The 26,405-nt window shown below is 37.3% G+C and overlaps 1 protein-coding gene and 1 pseudogene across 2 annotated transcripts in view; one reads left to right on the top strand and one right to left on the bottom strand.

The window, feature by feature from the left end:
* Nucleotides 1-25,996, bottom strand: part of KCNH8 (potassium voltage-gated channel subfamily H member 8) — a gene marked incomplete at both ends in the record, with an annotated part of 333,350 nt that extends 307,354 nt beyond the window's left edge. The window contains one exon of the mRNA XM_081235814.1: nucleotides 25,921-25,996. Within this exon, the coding sequence (XP_081091940.1) occupies nucleotides 25,921-25,996 (76 nt within the window). The remainder of the gene's footprint in view (nucleotides 1-25,920) is intronic.
* On the top strand, nucleotides 9,934-10,318 carry LOC308617496 (large ribosomal subunit protein eL31-like; annotated as a pseudogene). The gene has a single exon. The product of its transcript is annotated as a large ribosomal subunit protein eL31-like (transcript).
* Nucleotides 25,997-26,405: the final 409 nt, after the last annotated feature.

The raw sequence follows: 26,405 nt of genomic DNA, 5'->3' as shown, positions 1-26,405 counted from the left end.
TACAGAATGGGCTTGGCTATCCACCAAGTACTGTAACAGGGAAGAACAAATCTGACTCCATCTTAGATCTGTTCCTTTTACTTTAACCCTTGTGCTTTGTTGCCTGTGCTTAGTCATGCTGGCTCTGCACCTTCTGTAAAAGAATGTTGCCTATAGCCTGAAATATACAGGATAGCCTATCCTCAGGGCCCTGACCTTTAAAAGTCCATTCATATAGAGGGGAAAAGTTGAAGAACAGAGAATAACATTTGCCTTGTTGGAAGTTTACGGAAACATCACGACCTGACTTACATGGACAGCTGCAAGAACAAAGGATTCCCATACCAAGAAGTCTGCAACAACTAACCATGCCTCTCCCTCACCTTGGCTTTAAAAGTGATTTGCTGAAACCCTTCAGGGAGTTTGGGGTTTTGGGGGCATAAGCCACCCATCTCCTTGAGTGTCCCTGCAATAAACCTTTCTCCTCTCCAAACTCCAATGTTTATGTTTGTTTGGCCTCACTGTGCATTGGGCACACTGCCATTCGATAACAGTATCATAAATTAAAAGACAGAACATAACAAGAGAGAATTACAACCCTGTACTAACCAAAACATGTCACAGGTGCATTCTTATGCAGTCCATCTTCATTACTTGTGGATTCCTGATTTGTGAATTTCTTACTCATTAAAATGTATTTGTAACCACAAAATCAATACCTGTGCTTTCAGACCTGCACAGAGTCACCTGTCATGTTCTCACCTGAGGTAGGACAGGACGATTCTGTCTTCTTGTTTAAGGTCTCATACTGTAAACAAGTGCCCTTTTCATGGTCTGGTTAGTGCCACGTTTTTCTCATGTGTGTGCTCTCTGTTGGTGATTTTGCTGTTTAAAATGACCCCCCTCCCTGTGTAGTGCTGAAGTGTTGGCTAGTGTCCCTAAGCACGAGAGGGTTGTGACATGTCTCACAGAGGAAATATATGTGTTAGATGCATTTGTTCAGCCATGAGTTAAAGTGCTGTAGGTCATGAGTTCAAGGCTAATGAATCAACAATACATATTGAATAAGGTTTTGAAAAACAAAATTATGTACTGATCACTTGACAAAAATGTGGTGACCAGAGGCTCAGTAGAACCTCACCCTGTATTTCCCCTAGGAACACTGTTCAGTATCTGCTAATTCAGTATTCATGGCAACTTTAGAGAACATAACTCCCACACATAATGAGGATCAACTGTGCCTCATGCACACACACACAATCACAGACTCACATACACATACATACATGGAATAGAATAGTCTGAAATAAAGTTACAAAATTAAATAATCAAAAGATAGATAATGTTTTTAAAAATTACTTTTCTTTAGCACGATAACTCTGCCTGCTCAAAATCAGTATATTTCAGTCAAACTAATATTTCTCTGGTAACTTTTAAGATAGAAAACAGTTCTAAAAGAATTTCAGGAAAGAAAAAAAGTCATTGGTCGCCACAGTAAATGCATGTTAAATGCTCTAATAACCACAATCTTAGCATTTTCAGATATTTCTAGAACTTTCCATCTCTGCAATATTCTCCCTTAGTCTAGAATATCCTCATCCCCTGTTTGCAGAGCCCCATATTGTTTAGCTGGCTATTTCCAGCAGAGCAAATACTCAATATAGACAATGGCCTCCAGCCTAAACAACTCCTTGAATTTATGTTCTAAAGTTCTGTTAAGATAAATGAGATTGTTTTCATCTATAATTATGCAAAATTTTCTCTGTTAATTAGCAGGATAATGGAGAAAATGTGGTCCTTAAAATTTATCATAATTTAGATCATTTATCAAAATTAAGTCATTTAATTGTCATTAATTAGATTTATCATAATTAAATCTTCAACGTATCACAAGATAATTTTGTCATCATTAATATTATAGCTGGTACCATGCTAGAAACAATATAAAACAATTTACAGAGACAGTACTCATCCACAGAAAATGGTTAGATTTTAAAGTTATTATCAGGCATTTTTTTACTGTAGTTCCTTTATAGCTATCTATCTCTCGATACACATGTATGTGCTTTTATATACAGGACAGCTATTTATAAACAGCGGTCATTATTTCTATAGAAGTGGTATAATGTGATTAAGATCACAGAGTTTGTGGTCAGCCAAGGCGGTGTTCAAATTCCAGCCCTACTATTTAACAAGTCACTTAAATTCCTTAAACTTTAATTTCCTCCTTAGTAAAAATCTCTTGATTCTAAATTTTTTTTAAAAACTTTGAAAATGGGAAGCTTTTTGAAAGCTTAGCACAAATTCTCTTATTTGCAAACCTCACCTGAACTGATGTGAGGTTACTTATATTCTTAATGTTTCCCATATTGTGTGAATAACAATATGTTTTGCTGCAGAAATATTAATATGTTTGGGAGAGATAAATTAGAGTTTGGGATTAACATATACACACTACTATATAAAAGAGATATAAAACAAGGACCTACTGTATAGCACAGGGAACTATACTCAATAATAACCTATAATGGAAAAGAATCTGAAAAAGAATTGTATAACTGAATCACTTTGCTGTAGCTTTGAAACTAACACAACACTGTAAATTAACTATTTCTCAGTAAAAAATATATATATATATATTAATATGTTTCATTACAGGGTGCCACCCCAGACTCCAATAGGGCATTAGGTAACATCTAGTACCTGCATCATATTATCTTAACTAACGTCTGAAAAATTCTTAATTCCAAGACCCATCTATCCCCGAGGGTTTTGGATAAGGGGTTGTGGAAGAGTAGTACTCAACTTGAAATTGCTGGGACGAATACATGACAATATATGAAAAGTACGTATGTGTACTTTGTGTATACGTGACTACATAATATTAGACCACATCACTCTAGCCCATATTACCTTTGGCCCAACAAAAGGAGGAAAAAAGAAAACATGGAAATTCATTGTGTTCATTAAACTATCTCAAGTCGGCCTTCAACCCACCTGTATCATAGTGAGTCCCTGCCTGCCCAGGTCCAGGTCTGTCCTCTTCCTTTCCCTGGCCACCTGCCTGCCCCATCACACCTGCTTGACTTCCTCTCTCAAATACAGTCTGTCTTTTCCTTCAAGTTCTATTGCTCCCTCAGTCATCAAGATCCTTTTCGACTCACTCAGTGCCTCCCATATCTCTAATTACCCTTGCATATAGAAGAATAACCCACATCCTACTCCTCCCCAAGACACCCTCATACACATACACGCACAAAAAAACCCACACGATCCAAAGGGACCCATCAAGAAGACTGCTTTCCATCCAGGTCTATAGAAGACAATAAAATATATGAAGAGCTGGCTTCCATTCGTGTCTATCTACAATGTTTTCTCCCAGTACAGCCAAAGTGATAATACCACTCTGTTCCCCAAAATCTTACACTGGCTTCCTGTTTCCATTTGAACACGATCCAAACTCCTTTCCTCCATGGCCCTATATGGCCCTGCATGATTCAGCCTGTTGTTATCACTCACAACTTGCTTCATATCACTCTCCCCCTCATGAACTATCTGCCTTGGACATTCTTTCCCTACCCCTAATCTTTCCATTGCTGGTTTATACTCATTATTTAAGTATTAGCTTAAACGTCACTTTGAAAGAGCCTTTTTATGATCATCCTATCTAAAGAAACAACCTCTTTTCCCCTTGTTTACTCTTCTTCTCCCTTATATTTTCTTAATATTGTGTATGTCTCTCTTAACTCATGTTGTGTGTTTAGGGTTTCCTCCCACCCTCACCATCAGAATAGAAGACTCATGAAGGAAGGGGCTTTTCCTGAATCTTTCACACCTATATCCCTAGTACCTGGAACTGTGTCTGGCATATAGTAAGTGCTCAGTAAACAGTTATTGAATGGATCATTGCTCTGACTTGGCAACAAGTTAATAAATATCTGAATTTACAAAAATAAAAGCACCACTCTAAAAAAGCTTACAGTGTCTCAGACAAGAAAAGTTATATATATTATAAAGTAGTGCAGAATGATGTAGAAGGAAGTACTATGTGTACTGGGGAAAAAGGGGAGAGAGTCCTGTAAGCTAAAGCAGTCAGGGAAGGTACCTTTCAAGAACAGTGCTTTGTCCACGTTTGTATGCCCACCCCCAACTGGAATGTTACTGGATGAAGTTCTGCAAGCTCCTAGGAAGAAAAGTCACTCTACGGCCAGGATGTGACTACCCACAAAGACAACAATAGTTTCATGACATGTGGAATACAGATATTTAACTTAGTGTCAATTATTTATTACTTTTGGATATTGGAACCTTAACCCAAATCCCAAAACACTGATTCAGTAAGGTAATTTTAACTTGCCAAAATGAAAATTAAAAAATGATTCTTCTTCTCCTCCATTGTGTTCACCTTCAGGGATGGCTACTAAAGGCCATTTCTGCTTCAGAGGGCAAAAAAGAAGAGTCTAACCTAAGAGAACAGTGGTGCCCAATGGAACATGCAAAACATCCAGTATAAGGCTTAAAACTCAACCAGTAATCAAGGGTGTTAGTATCTAAATGAAAAAGAATTCATAGAATATTCTTAGAGAACAATTTCTACCAAGGTACCAAGGTAGACATGGCCTCTCATGAGAAATCTGGAAGACTCAGAATCATGTTTTAAACCTTAATAGGTCTTCTGTTTTTTATTGAGTCTTCATTATGTTTTCATTTTTCTGCTTTTGCTTAACCTCAACTTTACATTATCTACAATGTATTTTCTTAGAAAATACTTAAAAGTTATCATTTTAGTCACTGTTGTCCAAGCAAATCTCACAACTTCTAAGATATTTACTATTTTAAACTTAAACACCAATTTCCATGGAATAAGAGTCTGGGTAGAAATGACATTTCCCGTGGAATAAAAGTCTACATAGAAAAGACACGTTAGAGTCTCAAAGTCAAATATTCTCTCAATTTCACTTATTCACCTACAGAACGAACATGACACTGGATAAAAAAGCATGGGTTCTAACCAGCTATGTGACCCTGGACAAGTCATGTTGCCTTTCTAAGCTTCATTTTCCTTATCTTCAAATAAGAAGCTGAAACAGGATAATTCTTCAGGTCTCTTTTAGTGATTAGAGAAGGCCTTCTGAATCTACTTGACAGTAAAAACAGAGTGAAATATTAGAGAACAAGAGGTAAACAAATATTTCACCCCCAACTCAGCAGCACACATTTTCTGAGAAAATCCTAATAATAGGAAACAAGTCCAGAGGAAGTACTGACATCATGATTTGAATTTTTATCATTTTAGGTAGCATTATTTGTAAACAAGCTAATGTAGCTAAATTGATCCTAAACTCCCACACAGCTGCTGAAAGTATATTAGTTGAGGAAATTGTCTAAGGTGAAGTCTGTACTGTATGAGAACTTGTACTTGAATTCAAATGTAAATATAAATAGCTCACAGGGGTTTTTTTCCCCTCTGAAATGTCAGAGAGCATATTAGGAGAACCAATTTACAATCAGCCTTTACATTTAATTGGATAAACATATGATCCACAGAAAAATCAAGACAATAAACCAACTTTAATATTAGAAGTGATCAAAGGTGATAATACAGTATTTCCAGAAGAAACATACTAGAAAGTGTGGAAGAATTTGTCTTTATGTTCTCATGGAGTTTACAGAAAATATTATTATAAAGTGGCATCTCAACTATTTAGAGTCACTTGAAGTATTCATTGCCAATATAAAATAAAAGAATGAGTACAGAAAAAAAGTGTGTGATAAAATAACAAAACAGTTATTCTGCATGTGTTTCAAATCATGAACTTCTTCAAGTTCATATATTTTTAGCTAAATGTGAAGAGAGTATTTCTAAATTACTATATTTAGAACAAGCTAATCCATTATAAAATGTATGGACTCTGAAAGTATTTATCTCAGTGTGGGGATGTCCTTTAAAATTCATGGCACTTCATCTGGGGTAAGGAGGCCAGATTCACCATCAGAAAAAAGAAGGAGAAGGAGAAGAAGAAGGAGAAGAGAAGAAGAAAGCACATTCTCATGAATGAGCTGGTCAAAGACTCTCTAAAATAAAACATAAAATGATTGGTGTCTAATTCAAAGGGGTACATTAGCATATTACTTTCTTTTGCAATTCTTTTCACTAACAGAAACAAAACAATTATAGACTCAAAATTTTCTTTTCTTAAAGAAAACAGGCATAAAATTTTTACTATATAGAAGTCAAAATAATTCAAATGTTATATGTTTCTCCATTATAACAGTCTCCAGACTTTATTATTGGAAATAACACTCATATTCATCACCTAGGCTGGATATCACTTCCTTGAGGATAGTGAATATTTTTATTAATTACATTCTAAAACATGTAGTAGATATCAGGCAGATTGAATAAGGAACATGCTTTAAGACACAATGGGAAAATCAACTCATGAAAACATGAAAATTCAGTTTTGATTTAGTTCTGAAGGTTGAGAACATAAAAAAAAAATCAATATTCCTCAAAAAAGTGAAGGAGATCCCAATTAGGGCTTTTCAAGTATATCCTTAACTATTGACTGGCTTGCCTGACCTCACTCAAGGTATTTTTCCATTTCCCTAAAAGTAGAGGGGGGTCCTGAGATTTATGAACTTGCCAGGAGAACTGCAGAAACTTAATTCTTAATGTCTATAGAATCCTTTGGAGGCGTTTTTAATATGATTTTTGAGGAAATCATCATATTTTTTGTTTAAAAAGTTACTCTGGGGCTTCCCTGGTGGCGCAGTGGTTGAGAGTCCGCCTGCCGAAGCAGGGGAAACGGGTTCGTGCCCCGGTCCAGGAGGATCTCACATGCCGCGGAGCGGCTGGGCCCGTGAGCCATGGATGCTGAGCCTGCATGTCCAGAGCCTGTGCTCCGCAACGGGAGAGGCCACAACAGTGAGAGGCCCGCGTACCGCAAAAAAAAAAAAAAAAAAAAAAAAAAAGTTACTCTGTTCAACTGTATTTGAAAATAGACAGAAAAAACTCCTTAAAGTACCGTTGCCTTCTAAAGCCTAGTACCAAGGTCAGAGGTAAAGATGTCAAACACCACTGAGCTGAGGGAAGAAACCATGCCATGCAGAGATGCAGCCTGGAGGGGAGGCCATGGAAGAGGAAGGAGGAAACATTACCTGCCTCACGGTATCTACCCTTCATCTTTTCCTTTCTCTCTTTATTTTTTTAGGCACAGAAGAGAGAAGAGAGAGAATGAGATGATGTGAGGGTGGTGGTAGGGATACTGAGGGGAAGGAATCACAGTGGTGATGGGAGGGGAAAAAGGAATGTGAGTCTAACACACAGGTGCTAGATACTAGCACAGATAAAGCAGAAACTAACACATCACTGTAAAGCAATTATACTCCAATAAAGATGTTTAAAAAAAAAAAGATAAATAACATTGCCTGTGGGAACCTTGGGATGTCAAACCTCATAAACAGTTGCTGAGAATTTGTGCACACTTAAGTCCTGGGGAAGCAAAGAGAATTATTTTCTTTGGGGATGAATTGCAATATATAGAATATGCAGTGGTCAAGAGAATCATAGTCATATATATAATTCCTTCCTTCTTAGGTGAATTTATTTAAATATTGGTCTAAATGTTCTATCCTTTTCTCATGAATTATCCACTGTGAATAGCTCAGATTAATGACTCAGTGTGTCCTTCTGCCATGATGCCTACGTCCACACAGTTTGTGCCTTTCTCCCCTGCTCCCTCTTCTCTAAATGCTTTATCTCTATGAGCCTCATCTGCGCACGAACACAGCAAAGTTACCTGTGAGCTATTCTTCTAGATTTCAAAACCCATTTCAGCTTCTCACTTTATAGAGGCCACCAAAAGCCTTCCTCACTCTGGGTTAATGAGATATTTCTCATTTTTCTGTGTAAACTTGGCTATGGAGGCACTTCCTTGCCCACTTCAAAAAGTGTCACAGATACGAATTTAAAAGTATACATGAAATCATTTAAGTGAATTTAGTGATCAGAGGAGATCTGTCATTCATGGCATCTTACTCCTGATAGGCTCATTTATTTATAGATTCAAGCTACTGAATATCTATGTGAAAACTGAAGAAGAAATGAAGGAAAGCCATGTATCTTTGCCATTTGCATCCACCCTCAACAAATGACAACTTGAAAAATATGTTGCTAGGATGGATCATTCATTTTTCCCTGAATCTTAGTTTCTACCCCTCTGGTCACTGAAAAATAAGCAATCTTATAAATTTGAAAGAATAAGAGCAAAAAATATGAGCTGCATCCTCCAAAGGACCTAATTTAACCTAGAAAACTCTAAGCCAGTGAAAAAGTCTCTCAGAAAACAAAAACAAAAACAAGTTTTCTTAAAACTTATGTTTATTTATATGATGAATTGTTCCAAAAAACAAATTATTCATGTGGCTCACAGAAATATATATAATTTATAAAAACAAATAAATGAGGACATTAGAACAAGTAAGACCAATAAAGAGGCTATGTGGCTGGGAATAGTATCTTTCCTTAAAATCCATGCCACAGGGACTCATACTCTTGCTAAAACACGTTGAACATTCAGCTTTGAGCATTCTTAAGCAAGTTCACGGAAAAAACACAAGCCATTTCACATTTCCAAAATCTCTTCCCCATCTAACTCTCTGGTATTGGAAAATGTTGTAAATTCTTTAAGCCTGAGAAACGATTACATTATATAAGATACTATACTTTGGGAGCAATTAACATTTAATTGAAGTGATACTAAATTATAAATTGTGTGTGCGTGCACGCACGTGTGTGTGTGTGTGTGTATCTATAAGAGTGTACATGTGAGATAGAGTTTGGGGAACTGTTAAAGAAGGGAAACAAAGAAATAGGAGGTTACGAACACAGCAGATGCACCTTACCTAGCCCCAAAAGCTTTCTCATGCTTCTTTGTGATTCCACCCTTCTCCATCCCCTCCCACTCCTATGCAAACAGTGACTGGCCAGAAGCATTTTAAAATTCAAGTTAGTGTAACATTGTTCTATAGATAACTCTAGGCTTGTGGCACTCAAGTTATCTCCAGCATCAACAGCTATGACCCCTCACATAACAAGAAACCATTTTGGGTATTTATTCTAACAAGGGAAGTAAATTCCTGGACAATCCACTAACTACTGTTTATAAAACACTGCCACTTTGTAACTTTCTGAATTGAGTTTCCCAAATGGTGTGTTCTTAAAAAGCACAAAAGTGGTTTATATCTCAAAGTGAAGTCAACCATAACCATTAAGATCTTAATCCTAATAAACTGAATGCCTTACAATTTAGCTCCAATTTTTTGTCTTTTTGGTACGCAGGCCTCTCACTGTTGTGGTCTCTCCCGTTGCGGAGCACAGGCTCCAGACGCGCAGGCTCAGTGTCCATGGCTCATGGGCCCAGCCGCTCCGTGGCATGTGGGATCTTCCCGGACAGGGGCACGAACCCGTGTCCCCTGCATGGGCAGGCGGACTCGCAACCACTGCGCCACCAGGGAAGCCCCAATTTTTTGTCTTTTTAATTAAACCCAGACTGCTTAGTCAAAACAAAATGTGTAAATTCCAGCTTCACTACCTGTAAAGTGTGTGACTTTTGGCAATTTATTCAGCCTTCCTGGGTTTCAATTTCCCTATCCATGAAGTAGGAATAAAAACATCTACCTTTCACTATTGCAGAGATTAAATAAACTAATATAGGTGAAAATACCAAACATAGCATTGGGTTCATGGTTACTCACTAAATGTCAATTCTCCTCCCTTTTTCTTCTTTCAAAGGAAAATCAGAGTAAAGTTGAAGGAAGAACATGGGTTTTGCAATTGAAGGATAAGAATAAGAGTCCGTCCCTTTCATGTACCAGTTTGAGACAAAATATTGAGGCTCTCTAGGGTCCTCTGCGTCCTCTTCTCTAAAATAGGGACAATAGCCCGTCAGGATGGCTCCGGCAAAGAAGCGCGGCGAGAAGAAGAGGGCCGGTCCGCCATCAAGGAGGTGGTGACCAGAGAACACACTATCAACATTCACAAGCACATCCCTGGAGTGCCTTTCAAGAAGCATGCCCCTCGGGTGCTCAGAGAAATCCAGAAGTTTGCCGTGAAGGAAATGGGAACTCCAGATGTACGCGTTGACACCCGGCTCAACAAAGCTGCTGTGCCAAAGGAATAAGGAATGTCCCATACCGTATCCATGTGCGGTTGTCCAGAAAACGTAATGAAGATGAAGATTCACCAAACAAGCTCTATACGCTGGTTACCTATGTACCTGCCACCACTTTCAAAAATCTACAGACAGTTAATGTGGATGAGAACTAACTGCTGATTGTTCAGTAAAGTTATAGAATGGCAAAAAATAAATAATAAATAAATGACAATAAAAATATTTAGGAATAATCACAGGCCAATAGCGACCCAAGTCACTTCCATTCAAGGTATCTGGTATAACAAAATTAAAGAGATAGCAAACAGTGTTATATAAACACATGAAAATTTATTTTAATATTTATATTAACAATTACAAATGGGGGATAAAATTTCCCCAACTTCATCAGTCTACCTCAGAAGATAGTATCAAAAGTAAATTGTATAAAAAGTCTAACTTAAAGAAATTTGTACTTGGAGACCTAAGGAGGTCAAAAAGCAGTATTTCAAACAGCTGTGAATATCTTGTTATGAGGTGGGCATATCATAGGATGACTTGGGGATCCCTTTGAAAGTGAAAATAGGTATCAAAGAATAAAATTATATAATTATTAAAGTATTTACTTTTTTTATTTTTGACTAGCTCTACTATATCAGTGAACCTATAACCTTTCTTTCTTCCAAAACTATTTTGAAACATAGTATTATTTCTATGAGATAGTATCTATATATTACCAGAAAATAAAATAAGCACCTAAGCACAATGATTTTTCATTATATTTTCACATATTGGTCATGTACTTAGCCATATTTGTCTATTACACCAAGTTGCTGGTATTATTCTAAACAATATTTCTTTTGTATCTATATATTATTTAAATTTTTTTCCATAAAACTGCCTGTAATTTTCCTTAACGATGCATTTTATGGTAAATAAATTTGAAATTGTGGGCATCTTCAATTAACTCTTTGCTATAGACCATGAAAAGTTTTCATTGAAAAGATACTCTGTAGTTGCTGAAATACCTTGTAGACACATGACAAATTCTGCTACACAGAGGATATTCTCAATTCTATTTGTCCCCCAAATTTTGCTACATTGACAATATCTCAATTCTATATGTTGAAAAGTGTAAATATTTCAGTTCAAATACCTCATTGGTCCTCTCATGTTTCTTTATTTGGAGTAATTACCTTCAAAAATTTCTATAATATAAAAAAGGTATCATAAAAGGTATCTCTATAATTCTTTTCAGTGTTTTGTCAAATGTAGGTGCTGCAAAATCACAGATCTTTTCAACTGCATTCAGTGTCAGTACTGATAAATGTATCCAATTAAATACAGAAGCTTCATCAAAAAAGTCTTCCAAGTTGAAATATTGCAAAGGAAAATTCTTAAATCTAGCACTTAGTTTGAGCTCTTATTGTTTAATTTTTCCCCTTACTTGTCTAGTGATACATTTCAATGTATTCTTGTCTCACAGTTTGGTTTACAATCCTCGCTATCCACTAAAATGAAGTTTTTGATACTGTCTATTAAATACTTTGATTAAATATTTTCAAGTGATTTCAAATAAAATGAAAAGAAAATATAAAAGGTTCATTCAGAAAAGAATAATAACTGTCAGACACTTAGAGTGTTTACAAAGCATTCATTCAAAGGCTCAGACACTTTAAAATTATGACTGATGACGACAGTAAAAAGAAAAACCATGTATTGCCATGCCACATGTTTTTTCTGTATTTAACAAACATCATGTAGTGTAACTACTGTAACTAATTCTTCATATATAAACATATTTGGTAACTTTGACCATTACAGCCTCTACAGTGATTGATAGAATGCACCATTTTGGGGGCAGAAAAATGTACTATGCATTCACTACATCCAAGTCCAAGAACATTTCTTCCTTCTCCATACATTGTTTAATTTAATGAACATTGTCTTTACTATGACACTGTGCTCTACCAAAACCTACATTTGTCTTCTCATCACAAAACAAGTAACTTTATTTTTAATCATCCATTTAACTGAATTTACAATAACATTTAAAATAATATATGATTTACCTTCTATAAAACAAACTTTGGAAAGCTTTACTTATATCCATAAATTTGATGCAAAAACTCAAGTATTATTAAGATTAACTGATTTTCCATAGAAAACCCTGACGGTATTAATAGTTATGAAGCTCTTCTACTATTGAATCAATACATTAACTACTGTTGCTTCATTTTTTTTCTACATGTATAAGAAGACTCAAATCAAAACTGCGGGCCTCCCTGGTGGCGCAGTGGTTGAAAGTCCGCCTGCCGATGCAGGGGATACGGGTTCGTGCCCCGGAGGATCCCATATGCCGCGGAGCGGCTGGGCCCGTGAGCCATGGCCGCTGAGCCTGCGCATCCGGAGCCTGTGCTCCGCAACGGGAGAGGCCACAACAGTGAGAGGCCCGCATATCGCAAAAAAAAAAAAAAAAAAAAAAAACTGAATAAAATTTTCAACAATAAAATAGAACTACTGACACATGCAAAAAAATTACTTAATTGCAAAAGCATTATGACAAGTGAAAGAAGGCGGACACCTCCACCTTCCCCACCCCCCACCCCCACACACACACAAAAAAATGCTACATACTGTATGATTTGATTAACCTTACAACCTAGAAAAGGCAAAACCACAGGGATGGAAAACAGATTAGTTGTCCTAGGGACTGGAAGTGGGGGGAGGGTACTGACCTTGGGGAGAGGGGGGAGAGATACTGTTCCAAATCTTGATTGTGGTGGTGGTTTTATGACTGTACACATTTTGCAAAATTCATCGAATTATATACTTATAAGGGGTGATTTTACTACATGTAAATTATACCATTATAAACCTCACCAATGTAATAAATAATGATAATTTATTAAAATAAGAAAAATTTGGCACAAATTCTAAACCCAATGACTCTACATTATAAGTAGCACAGATATGGATCTGTGGTCCCCAACAAAATTCCAATAATACACACATGCAAAACAAAGAAAATAATGACTATTACACACACACATTCTAAAATTCTAAATAAAATATTAACAAGTAAAATTCTAAGTGAAATACTAAGTAAAACATTAACAAGTAAAACCTAGTAACACATCCAAGAAACCTCTAATGAAAGAATGCAAAGATAGTTTATATTATAAAATCTGTCAAAAGAATCTACCAAATTAATTAATTCAACAAGAAACATAGAATTATTTGAATAGATGATGAAAAGAGTTGATAAAATTGCTTAATAAAATAGGAATACATGACAAAATCTCTTAATAATAAAATATTTATTTCTCAAACTAGTGTTTAGAAAAACACTAAAATAATTCCCGTTAAAGTCAGGAACAAGAAGGATATTCTTTATCATCACCATTTTTATAGTATTTATAATACTAGCCAAAACAACTAGACAATAGAAAAAAAATTAAGGGGACAGGGATTTCCCTGGTGGCACAGTGGTTAAGAATCCGCCTGCCAATGCAGGGGACACTGGTTCGAGCCCTGGTCCGGGAAGATCCCACATGCCACGGAGCAACTGAGCCCGTGCACCACAACTACTGAGCCTGTGCTCTGGAGCCCACGAGCCACAACTACTGAGCCATGTGCCACAGCTACTGAAGCCCTTGTGCCTAGAGCCCGTGGTCCACAACAAGAGAAGCCACCGCAATGAGAAGCCCGCGCACCGCAACCAAGAGTAGCCCCCTCTCACCACAACTAGAGAAAGCCTGCGCACAGTAACAAAGATTCAATGCAGCCAAAAAAAAAAAAAAAAAAAAATTAAGGGGGCAAAAAGTAAGACTTGTGAAAATTGGAAACAAGAAAACTAACTTTTCATTATTTGATGGCAATATTATTTGTTACCTTAAAACCTCAAAAAAACAATTGCAAGATTATTACAAAGAATAATAGAAACTCAGCAAGCTGGCTGGTTAGAAAAACAATAAAATATAAGAATCAATAGCCTTCAAATAAATAAACATGGCTGAGTTAGAAAAACTAAACGGTGGAAGAAAAGAATCCATTTTACATAACAGTTACAAAGATGAAATTACTAGGAATCAAATAAAGCAGAAATGTGCAAGAGCTTTATTGAGAATCCCAAAAAAGATGTGAAAGAAATACGTGGCAAATTTTTGGATATGAATTTTCAACATTATAAAAATGTCATTTTCCTCCGGGAGATTCCATTAAAAATATCATCGGGGTTTTTTTCCCACTATATAATCTGATTCTTAAGTTCCTGTGGACTTCCAAATAAGTATGATTAGCCAAGTAAAATTCTGGGGGGAAAAATAGAATGGAATGGGACTTTTGATGCACGTCATAAAATTTCTATAATTAAACCTGTGGAACTACACATAAAGAAAAAAATAGATGAATGTAATAGGATAGCAAGTCAAAATATAGAAATAATTACATATAGAAATATGGAATATGATAAACTAGATGTTTCAAATCAGTGTAGAAAAGATTAATTATTGAAAAATATTGTTAGAAAATTGGATAGGAATCTAGGAAGGAAAAATTTGATCCCTACGTTGTACTCAATAGATTAAATGACAGAACTTACTAATAGAGGAGAAAAAATTAATATACAAAATGAAACTATGGTAGAACACATAGGATGTATTTTTTAAATAATTTCGGAATAGAAAATACCTCTCTAAGTATGACACAAAACACAGAAATCATAAGAGGAAAATTGATTAATTCACTTACATAAAAAGAAAAAATCCCACCAAAATTGGAGAAAACATATACATTAACACCACCAGTAAAGTATTCATTTTGTTATTCTGTAAAGAGCTCATAGATGTCAAAAAGAGAATGCCAACAATTTAATTAATAAAGGGCAATGAATATGAACAAATAATGTCCAGGAAAGGAAATTCAAATAGAACTTAAATATATTAAATAATGCTCAACTTCACTTACAGTAAAGTAAATGTATGTTAAAAATTACAATAGGAAGCCACTTTTTATCTATTAGTTCAAAAGCAATTCAAGAGATGGAAAAAAAGAATGAATACACTGAAATGCTAGGCAAATATTAGCTATTATTACTATCTTCCAAATAATTTTATAACGTTTATTCAAATCAAAAGTTACAATGCAAAACAAAAGCTCCAGTCTCAAGACATTCATTCTCCTTCACAATTAATGGAATCACAACAGAAACATTTATTTCTGCATTGAGATAAAAAATATGCCCCATTTAATCTTCTACATGATTCTCTCCATTGGAGGAATAGCCAGAATATCACACTTAAGGACAAGCTACTTCCTGTCAAAGTGGGTACTTGACAGTTTGATAACACCTGAACTTCTTACATGGATCATTTTTTCTAGACAATCAAAATATGGAAAGACTGAAAAGCACTCTGATCTCAGTTCCCTCTAGTTCAATAACTAGAGTAAGAAACTGGTTGGACTCACAGGTACAATAAGGAAATCTGTCCAAAAGAAAAGAAAAAGAAAAACATGAAAAAAGAAAAGAGCTTTAAATTAGATTTGAGAGTTAGAGAGCTAGGTACCCTTATTTCTGACTGTAAGTTCATTGTAAAGGTAAATGACTGCTGTTAAAAGTGCCTGACACTGGAGAATATATTTCTCCCAATAAAAGCAGACTCAAAATAGGTAGAAGAATTCCCTCTGTAAAACACTAACAAGGTAAAAATACAAAATGATGTCACTATAACAGCCATGAGAATTAGAATATCTTCTATGGAAAGATTAGCCTGACAACAAAACTATCACAAGGAAGTTCTAAAGTCAGCAAATTCTAAACACCAAAATCTCAAAGAAAATGGGTTTCTTTATTTAAAAAAAAATGGACAGTAGATTTTCTTTGATGAACAAAACTGCTTTTCACAGTGAGTGCACTTAGTAGTTCCAGATATGAGTCTTAAATACCAATCTAAACACATTCTTAAGTGACAAGTACTTAAAGCATAGTATATCAAAAGAGAAAAACAAAGCAGCATATGAACTAGAAAGGGCTAAAATCTTTAAAGCAGAAATCCCTTTTTGCAAGATTTAGAAACTAGAAATGATATCACAGATTGTCCCAGTCTGTTTATACTTACTATTAAAAAACCACATTTTCGAGGCAGTGTGATATAGTAGCAAAATCACAGGCTATAGTAGAAAAATCACAGGCTACTGTGATAACATTGGAAAAGTTCTGAGCTTGAGTCCTGTCATCTGGAACAGAAAGGGGACTGCCTGCCTTCTTGCTGTGTTGGGTTGTGTAGGAACAGATAAAGCACCAGCACAGCACACAGCATGCAGGCAGACATGCCCTGAATGGTAGTCACTATTATCATTAGAGTTTTATAAAATAAATTAGTACTTCAACCATGTGAAAATGAGGGGCTAGAAGCCAGTCTAGAATTATGTCTCGAAACTAAATTTAACCACATAGCACTGTATAAAAGGAGTACCAGTTACCAGTGAAGGGAAATAAAGACAATTAATATATAGACCTGGCCTTTAAGAAATATGAAATTCTTCTACCAAAAAAACATTTATTGAGCAAACACTTTCTTCCAAGTATAAGTCCAAGTGAGGAAGATTTGAAGGAGTTGATGGTTGAGTGCTGAAATCCGAAAGCAGATCATTAGAGCACACAGAGGAGCTGACTGGAGGGATGGGATGGGCAAGGTAACATGGCAGCAGAGAGGAAATGTCACCTGGCTCTACTTGGAGCCTCACAGAAAGAGTTTGGACAGAAGGGGACCTTCAGGATGGGTGCCATGCAGAGGCCCAGGATGAGCAAGTGGGGTGTTTGGGGTGAGTATGTCTGCAGCCTCAGGAGGCAGTGGCTGGAAAAGATGCTGCCAAATCATCTTGGGGTTAGATGACCCAAAGGGCTTTGGACATCCTCCAAGAGGTATCAGGGAACCGGTGGGCAGTTACATGATTAAATGATGATAGTGCTTTTAAGGAAAATCACTCTGGGGACAATGCAGACTGAAGGGGGCACAAGCGGGTCAGATAAGAGCTTATGGCCATGGGAGTCTAGACAGAGTAAGGTTGCAATTGTGTCGCTAAGAAACAGGATCCAAACTAAAGTAAAAGCAAGGAAGAGGGAGATGAGAAGACAAATTAGGGCATTTCTAAGTGAAATCTCAAAGACCTGATAACCAATCTGATGCATGCGCAGTCGAGGCCGACTCAGATTTCTAGCCTGAAGAAATGGGTGGGTGGTAATGCCAATTATGGGGCCAGAGAATAAATAGGCTTCATGGGCTAGAAAAGATTATTAGTTCATTTGGGGACATGTGAATTTTGAAGGGCTTGAGGGAGATGGATAGTTGTATTAACAGCTAAAAAGGAAAGCAAAATTTATCTTCCAGGGAATTTATAAGGCAAGAACTATGTTTGACTGTTTAAATTACTGAGAAAACTCTTCAATCACTCCAGTTGCTAAGTATGAACTATAACACAGGTAAAGTTGAAGTCTCATCATTTTTGTTTGTAGGCTCTGCTAAACCAAAATGGATTTTAAAACTTAGTGTTTAGACTGTATCAGCAAATATGTATGGCCTGGGTGAACGGACTTCTCTGCAGATGTTGCAGTTCTGTACCTCTGTCTGTTGGCATTTCTCCAGTGGCTTCACAGGGATGGAATTCTAGCACACCCTCAATTCTTTTTCTTTTCCACAGGCGTCATTCTACAGTACAACACAGGGGTGAGCAGCCCTGGAGGAGAACAGCACTCACCTTGTGGTCAGAAATCAATCTTTCCCTTTCCTAAGAGAAAGTTAGCTTCCTGGGCAGAGCAGACATCCATAAGCAAATGAAGAACACTCAATTCCGCTGCGTAATAGGGGACCCTTGTTCAAGTGTAAAGCCTTTATTAGGACAGATAGTAAGAAGTGTCTTAGTGATTTGGTATGCACACCTGGAAACACTGCAAGAGGTAATACTTCTACATGTATAACCGAATCACTTTTCTGTACACCTGAAACTAAATAGCATTGTTAATTAACTGCATTCCAATATAAAATAAATGTTTTAAGAAAATAGTTAATTAAAAGCATCTAGACATAGGGGCCAGATACACACACACACAGTACAATATCTTGCTTTTTCAGTGGCAAGACCAAGCCAATGTAACTGTTTCCAATTGAGGCCCATGGGCTTGAGGGACTCTCAGCTTTGTCCAGAGAACCCAAGCTAAAATTCAGACACTAAGTATTGTAAACCTTAATGGGTAGAAGCTGAAAAAATGGTAAAAACTCTTGTGAAAGCTGCAAGTAATTTCTAGCTAGAAAGAATGAACACTTCAGGAGGAAAGGGGGAAGTGGCAATATAGGGGTCAGGGATTAAGAGGTACAACTCTTAGGTATAAAATAAGCTACAAGGATATATTGTACAACATGGGGAATATAGCCAATATTTTATAATAACTATAAATGGAATATGACCTTTAAAATTTGTGAATCACTCTATTGTACACCTGTAACATATAATATTGTATGTCACCTATACTTCAATTAAAAAAAAGAAAAAAAGAAGAAGAAATATCTTCAGTTTCAAGACTGACATTTCTCCTGTATCATGCATCAGCCTGTACAACATGGGAAGGTTGAGAGCTTTTACACCAGGCATACAGGACAACACATTTCTCTTACCGAGACATGGGTCTACCACCTCCGATGGCTTATTATGACAAAGCACCCTGGCTTCAAAGATGTTCCTCGTCTGGCCTTATTGAGTTTCCATTGTCCCGTTGCCTCTACACTGCCCCCTTCACGTCCTCTAAGATACTTGGTATCCTCCTTAAATGCCCCCCTTTCCAGCCTCAAGAACAAGTGCTGCACAAATTGACCAAGTAAATGGAATACTGTTTCTTGCCCTTATCATATATGAGCCAATCATTCCCACCCAGAAGTCATTTACTATATGACTCCCCCCAGCTCATTCCCCCCCAGAGGAAATCATTCCTCCCTCATCTAAATGTACACAGTCCTTCACCCTGAACAGCCGCATCCCCTTCCAACCTATGTGATGGTAATTTGTGCATACTTTTATTGACCTCTTTGAGAGAAGGACAAGCATGATTTTTCCCAAAGATCCTAGCATAATGGCTTTGTATATAGTCAGCATGGATTAAATAGCATTGAAGAAATGTTTGATTGATTGAATAAAGTAAAGATTTCCTAAGAGAGCCTGTGCCCTCCCAGATATGTGTTGGATCTGGTCTACAGGCAACACCAAATGCCAGAGCCTAGAAAAAATTGTGGGTATAACTTCTATTCTTAACATGTTAGCTATCTATTTTACTCTATATGATGATGTCAAAACAAAATTATCTGGTATTTTTAAAGACTACATAATAAAATTTTTCTTCTTATTTGTATATCTCACCCGTCCAAAGAAATGCATTTCTGGTAAATACCTAAATCCAAATTTTTGTAAATCAAACACTTTGTTCATTGCAGGGAAGTTTTGAGAACCCATGCAATAAGTCCTTTGTAAGATAAAGAATTCATCTCCAAAGTCAAAAGAATGAAAATAAATAATTCCTCTTTCCTTATCCCTCTTCTCTATTCTCTCCTCCCTCTCCCTCTCTTGTTCATTCTTTTTTTCTGTTTTTTTAGTAAACTTGGAATAAAGTTTACATAAAGAAAGTTATTTAATTTAACTCAGTCAACCTCAATATAAGAGTGCATAATGGGGAGTTTCTTAAAATCTGAAACATGGTTAGAAGCATAAGAAAAAGATGGAAAACATACTGTTTCAAAACAGTCCACATACGAACCCAGTAACAGAACTGGTTAAGAAGGTAAATAAAGTGGAAGCAGCTCAGTCACCTTAGAATACAAGGACCTGTCTTGCGTCCTTTGCAGATGCCACATTTGTGGACTGGTTCACCCGCCAGTGCAGATTAAGATACCCGTACACAGACCAACAGACCCCATGTAACCTTCCTTATCTGGAAAGAAGAAGCACCCTGTCAAGAGACTGGGATTAATATTCTGAAAATATCCCTATGTCTCCCACATTACTTGTAGATCAGAGAATGAAGAATCTGATTAACACAGCTGACTAACACGGCTAGGCTAGGTTGACTCATATGCCATCACCAAATATAAAGAAAAACCCTCCCTCCAGTGAGCTGGGCCTTACATTCACAAACTCTGCTGATGCAAGCTCAGCAGAGTTTACGTGCGTACAGAATTACATAGAGCATGCTCAATAAATCTGCTTCACAGAAGAACAGATGTGAGAACGTTAGGCTTCGTATAATAGTACAGCAATGGGACAGCACCGGTAGCAGATCGAATTCTAAACTGGCTCCCGAGATTCCTAATCCCTTGTGTAAACACTCCATCTAGTCCCTTTCCCTTGAGTTTGAACAGGTCATATTATTTTAGAAGGGATTTTACAGATGTAATTAAGATCCATAATCAGTCAACTTTGAGTCAAAAGGGAGATTATTCTGGGTAGGCCTGACCAAGGTGAGCTTCTAAACGACAGGCATTCCTGCTGATCTTTTTTTCAATTTTTATTGGAGTATAGTTGATTTACAATGTTGTGCTAGTTTTAGGTGTACAGCAAAGTGAATCAGTTATACATATACATATGTATATGTATATGTATACATATGTATATGTATAACTCTTTTTTTAAATTCTTTTCCCATACAGGCCATTACAGGGTATTGAGTAGAATTCCCTGTGGTATACAGTAGGTCCTTATTGCTTACCTATTTTATAGATAGTAGTGTGTCAATCCCAATCTCTCAGTTTATCCCACCTCTCCCCTTTCCCCCAGTCACCGTAAGTTTGTTTTCTACCTCTGCGAGTCTATTTCTGTTTTGTACAGAAGTTCATTTGTACCCTTTTTTCAGATTCCACATATAAGCGATATCATACTATATTTGTCCTTCTCTGTCTGACTGACTTCACTTAGTATGATCATCTCTAGGTCCACCCATGTTGCTGCAAACGGCATTATTTCATTCCTTTTTATGGCTGAGTAATTGTGAAGAAGTAAGCTGTTCTGTTGTAAGAGGGCCTGGGGAAGAGGCCGTGTGTCAGGAGGCGGAAGGAAGCCTCCAGTTGCTGAGAAAAGGAACTAAATTCTGCCAGCAACCACGAGAGCTTGGAAGGGGGCCTCGAGCCTCAGCTGACAACTTGGTTTCAGCCTTGTAGTCTCCGGAAGCCCTGAGCACAGGACCCAGCTAGTCTTTGCCTGGATGTCTGGCCTACGGAAAGTGTGAGATGATAAGCCACTGAATGCGTGGTAATTCAGTATCCGGAAATAGAAAACTGACGTGGGAACTGTCTCTCTAAACATACAGAATGGGAATAAGAGACTACTCATGGCATGCAAAAAATACAAACGAGTCTTTATGAACTCCCATTTGTGGGGCGATATCTATGGAGTGCTAGGTATTTCTTTGAATGTTTTCATGTAACAGCCTTTTACAGACAGACCCATACATAATGAAGCTCATTCTTTTTTATTAGCCAAATACCTCTGATGATATTCTTCTAACTACAACCCAGCAAAGACTTAGGAAGTCCCCACTGTCCCCTTCCTTATTGTGTCCCTTTCCTACAGCATTGGGTACATTACCCTTCTCTCTATGCTTCTGAAGTTAAGAGATCTATGTACCTTGATGAAAGTATAAAGGGGAAAAGAAACTCCATTGAGTTTCCTCTGGAAAGGAAGCGTTTCAATTTAACAAATTTCCTTGGACCATTTTGAACAGGAGTACATAAAACATATGCAAATACAAATGAATGTCTAAACCACCATTATTTCTGAATACTTTGAATGGAATCTCCTTGATAGAGTCTACTGGGCTACAAACTTCCTTTGGAGCTTAGATCTTGTCTCACTAACCCCAAAGAGAAAGAATTGTTCTTGCCAAATTTTGATGTGACTGGAAAATGTAGGCTAATGCACCATTTTGTTGGAAAATGGACACTTCCCTTTGAAAGTTTTATATCCTCAAAGAAATGTGTTTTTCTCAAATGGTACCCTGTGGCAAATATTTGTACTGAAAAACTATTTTTTAAAATATGTACTTATGTGTTCTGTTATTATCATTTCCCTTTGTCCAGATTAATATTCATGTACTTAAAGCAAAAGCCTATTCAGAAAGGATTTTTTTAAGTATATTAAATGTGTAAAAAAAAAAAGAACGATGTAAAAATAAACTATATGCAGGTCATAATGTTAAGATTGTGTGTGTGTGTGTATGTGTATGTGTTTAAGTGTTTCAAGTGAGAAGTATGGCTATATGCAATGAGTCAAAGAATTTCACTGGAGTTACCCTTTTCCCCTAAATGGGGTACACATATTCAATATTTGCAAGCTTCTTAGTTTTTCTAAGTCTCATTTACATTCAGTTAAACATAAACCAGGAGAACATATTTCAAGAGTAAATATATGTCAGGGTAGTTTTATGTGAAAAGATTTATATTTTCCAATAGTTTTTTTTTTTTTTTTTAGTATTTATTTATTTGGCTTTGCTGGGTCTTAGTTGCCGCCCGCGGGATCTTTTTTTTTTTTTTTTTTTTTTGCATTACGTGGGCTTCTCACTGCTGTGGCCTCTCCCGTTGCGGAGCACAGGCTCTGGACGCGCAGGCCCAGCAGCCATGGCTCACGGGCCTAGCCGCTCCGCGGCATGTGGGATCTTCCCAGACCGGGGCACGAACCCGTGTCCCCTGCATCGGCAGGCGGTCTCTAAACCACTGCACCACCAGGGAAGCCCCCAATAGTTTTTTAAAATTATATTGAATATGAGAAAAAAGTTTCAATTAATGGTCCACTATTGACTTTCAATCCTGACCATCAGCTCACTTCTTAAATATTAAAAAGAAAAAGTATCCTATTATGTTCAATAATAAAGTGTCACTAGGTGATAAAATATATTATTAACTTATTTTATGTTGCCCTGTGATGATAATAACTGATAAATTAGTAAGATTATGTTATAGGCTTTTCTTGTCATATATTTAATTTTTCCTGGGAGAAATTTTACATGATGTTTTAAGATTTATTATTTTCCATTACAGTATTAAATCAATAAAGATAATAATAATATTTCATGGTGGTTAAGTTAGCAAGGTGATTTGCTAGGGTTATTGTTTGCTTTCTTATTTTTTCAATGATATTGTCCAAAATAAAACAAAATAAGAAACATGACTATAAAATATACCTAACAAGGCAGAAAATGTACCAAGTAAACACATTACATTTTGAGTATAATAACATTATGCACTCTCCAGTATAATTTTTATTTGGGCGAGTGGCAATTTTGCTAATTTAAAACTTTCAAATGGTTTTATCTTGCACAAGAAAATAAATGACTGTTATAAAAAAATCAACAGAAAGAAGGATGATCATAGGAAAAGAGTTTCAGGGATAGTAATTATACTTAATAAAATTGTGTCAACACATAAAAGATAGAAAAAGATAAACTAAATATTTAGCAGGCAAAATGATATGCCATGATGTTAGCAAAATTTGTGGCTTAAATTTGCTTAAAGTATTTTTTTTTAATTTCAGGTTATTCAAGTCATCTTCCAATTCAAATGAAAAGCAAATAAGAGGATACAGTCCTCTTTCCTTGAGTGGGGTTTATTGGGATGAGGGGTATCTTTAAAAGTTCTCAACAAAATTTTGCTGAAGTAAAACTTTATGTCACTCATTACTTTGAAATTTGCTTCACTGATTTTCAGAATGATTTCATACAAAGTGGTTCCCTCCAGGAATCCCACAGACCCTTGGAGAACAGACCAAGCATGATCTCCAACAGTTTTAGTTTTACTAATATTCTGAATGCTGGTTATGTGATGATGGTCTTCCCAAACAACGATTTAAAACTTCTAACCTTCTATTTTATTCACATTAATGTGTAGTTAAAATAGAAAAAGAGCTATATTCACTAGTACACCATTCTTTCTCTACATGCCTTCTGTCTATCAAATGTTATAGTGAAAGAGGCAGAGGTCGCCTCACACAGATGATCCAAAGCCCCTCTCATTAGCAACTGGTACTTAAATATATCCCTGCAGTAATTCCCAGGGCTATGCTGGGAACACATTGCGTTCCATTCAACTTGAAATGACAATGAGATAAGCAACTACCATTTACCAGTTAGCTCATTTTCAATACATGCACTTGTGATCAATATCGAAAGTCTTTTGGGTTTAAATTTGCAACTTCAAAAACAAACATCCACTAGAAACTGATCAGTTCCTAGGTAATAAATAGTAGCAACCACAATCATGCATGAAGATAGCAGTGGTGATTTTGTGTAGTGGTTGGGTGGTGGGTATGATGTCACTGGCAGGGGTTTGAAATTTTATCATATTTTTCTATTATTATCTAAGGAAGACAGATAAATAATAGCATTGCACTTCACTCATACAGTCTGACACATCTAGAACATAAAAGGGGAAGGAAAGGCTAAAGATAAAGATGAAAACACTGGAAAGAATGTTCACACCAACTACCCTGAGTAGGCTGGTGGTTGAAAATTAAAATGGAATAAAATCCAGTAAATAGTTCATTTCTCCCTCATATAAACTTTTCCAACTACTCCTGAAGCGCGAAAGTCCAGGATTTACTTCCCACTGTAGTAAGGCTGTGTATCCAGACGACTGGAGTGAAAATAGAGTTAGATGTGCTCTCTCACATCAGCTCCAAGAAATATGCCATCATCCTAAAAAACAATGATGCCTGAATCACTACTAGCCTTTAGAACAAATGAGTTTCTACAAGTCTTGTGTAACAGGCAGAAAAGGAAAGATAGCATGCAGAAGCAGCAGAAGCAACATAATCTAGGAGGAAGGTGTGGATATTCACAGTGAAACCAACTGATAGCTTTTGCTGGGGGTGAAAGTACAGACTCCTCATTACAGGGAAAACCAACTGGTCAAGAAGAGGGGAGTTTGAGAAGCCTGGGAAGGAACGGGGACCTGACCGTGGTCCTGAAAGAGAACAACTTGCAAACGTTTCCCAACAGTCTCCAAGAATCCACACACCTTATCTTTGATTTTAAACAGAAGCTTAAACAAGCTAAGCGTCCAATAATATTCACCCTCAAAAAAATTATGTTGAAACTTCCTCTTATGATCAGATCAACCTTTATAACGCCCGGCTTCTCCTTCTCCAACAGTCTCTCCTCGAGTGTTAGTATAATTTCAGATTGAAAGGTATGCTACCTCTCAATACCTGAGAAGCAGGAATCGGGATTCTGACAAACCAACGTTTAGAATTCTACGGGAAGCTTACACTTGGCAATCTTGATTCTAGTTGCATTTCTTAAACTCAGATGGTATCATGCCTATCCAAAAGACATCACAGAATGAAGCTCCATAGACGAGGAACATTCCAAACTCTCCCTATAATTTACGGAGCCTTGAAACTCTATAAGGACAGATTGGCAATTCACCAATATGGACAATTTTCATTTTCACTTCATAAAATTAATAAAAACCGAGGAACTACGGGTCCCTCAGTGAACACGGGTGTCGGTCTTTCTTCAGGTTCTTTTCCAGACTTTCCAAACCTAAGAGTCAAGGGGGCCAGCTACACCGAAGTGTTAATACTACACCGAACCATGAGAGGAAAAAAATTCTCCGCACAAAAGACACCTCGGCAGGAACATAAGGAAACAAAATCCACTGGTGCAAAAAGGAGGGTGGGAACGAAAGTAATTTATAGGAGAAAAATCATTCAAAAAAAAAAAAACCCATGCAACTCATCGAAGTGCAAGACTTACGTGTTCCGTCAAAACGGGTGGCGATGGTGTCGAGGAAGGTGTTCTGGGGCGCCAGTAATCCTTTCATAACCGGCATTTTTCCAGCGTGGTGTGAAATTCTCCATCAAACTTTGTCCAGAGGATGGTTCGAGAGGAAAGTGCCAAGAAGGGAGACGGGGAGCGTGATGACGGCAGGGGAGGGGGGCCCGACGCGGTGATGGGGCCGCTCGAGAGAAGGGGGAGGATGGAAGGAGCGAAGGAGCTGGTTCCAGCCGCCACGGCTCCGGCAGGAACAGCCCCGAGATCGCTCGCAGAGCCCGCCCCCACCTCCAGGCTCAGCCGGGCGCAGGCTCCCTCTCCCGCCCCCTCCACCTCCGCCAGCTCCGAGAAGCCCCACCGTCCCTCCGCGGGCGGCAGAGCCCGCCAGGCGCCGCCGCGCAGCCCGCTCGCCCGGGAAGAACCCGCGGTGGCCCGGGGCGCCGCAACCTGACCTCAGGCGCTGGGGT

Source organism: Mesoplodon bidens (assembly GCF_964165515.1).
Source record: "Mesoplodon bidens genome assembly, chromosome: 5".
In the NCBI taxonomy this organism is placed as follows: domain Eukaryota; kingdom Metazoa; phylum Chordata; class Mammalia; order Artiodactyla; family Ziphiidae; genus Mesoplodon; species Mesoplodon bidens.
The sequence above is the reverse complement of the archived record's forward strand: the minus strand, read 5'-3'. Positions and strand labels throughout refer to the sequence as shown.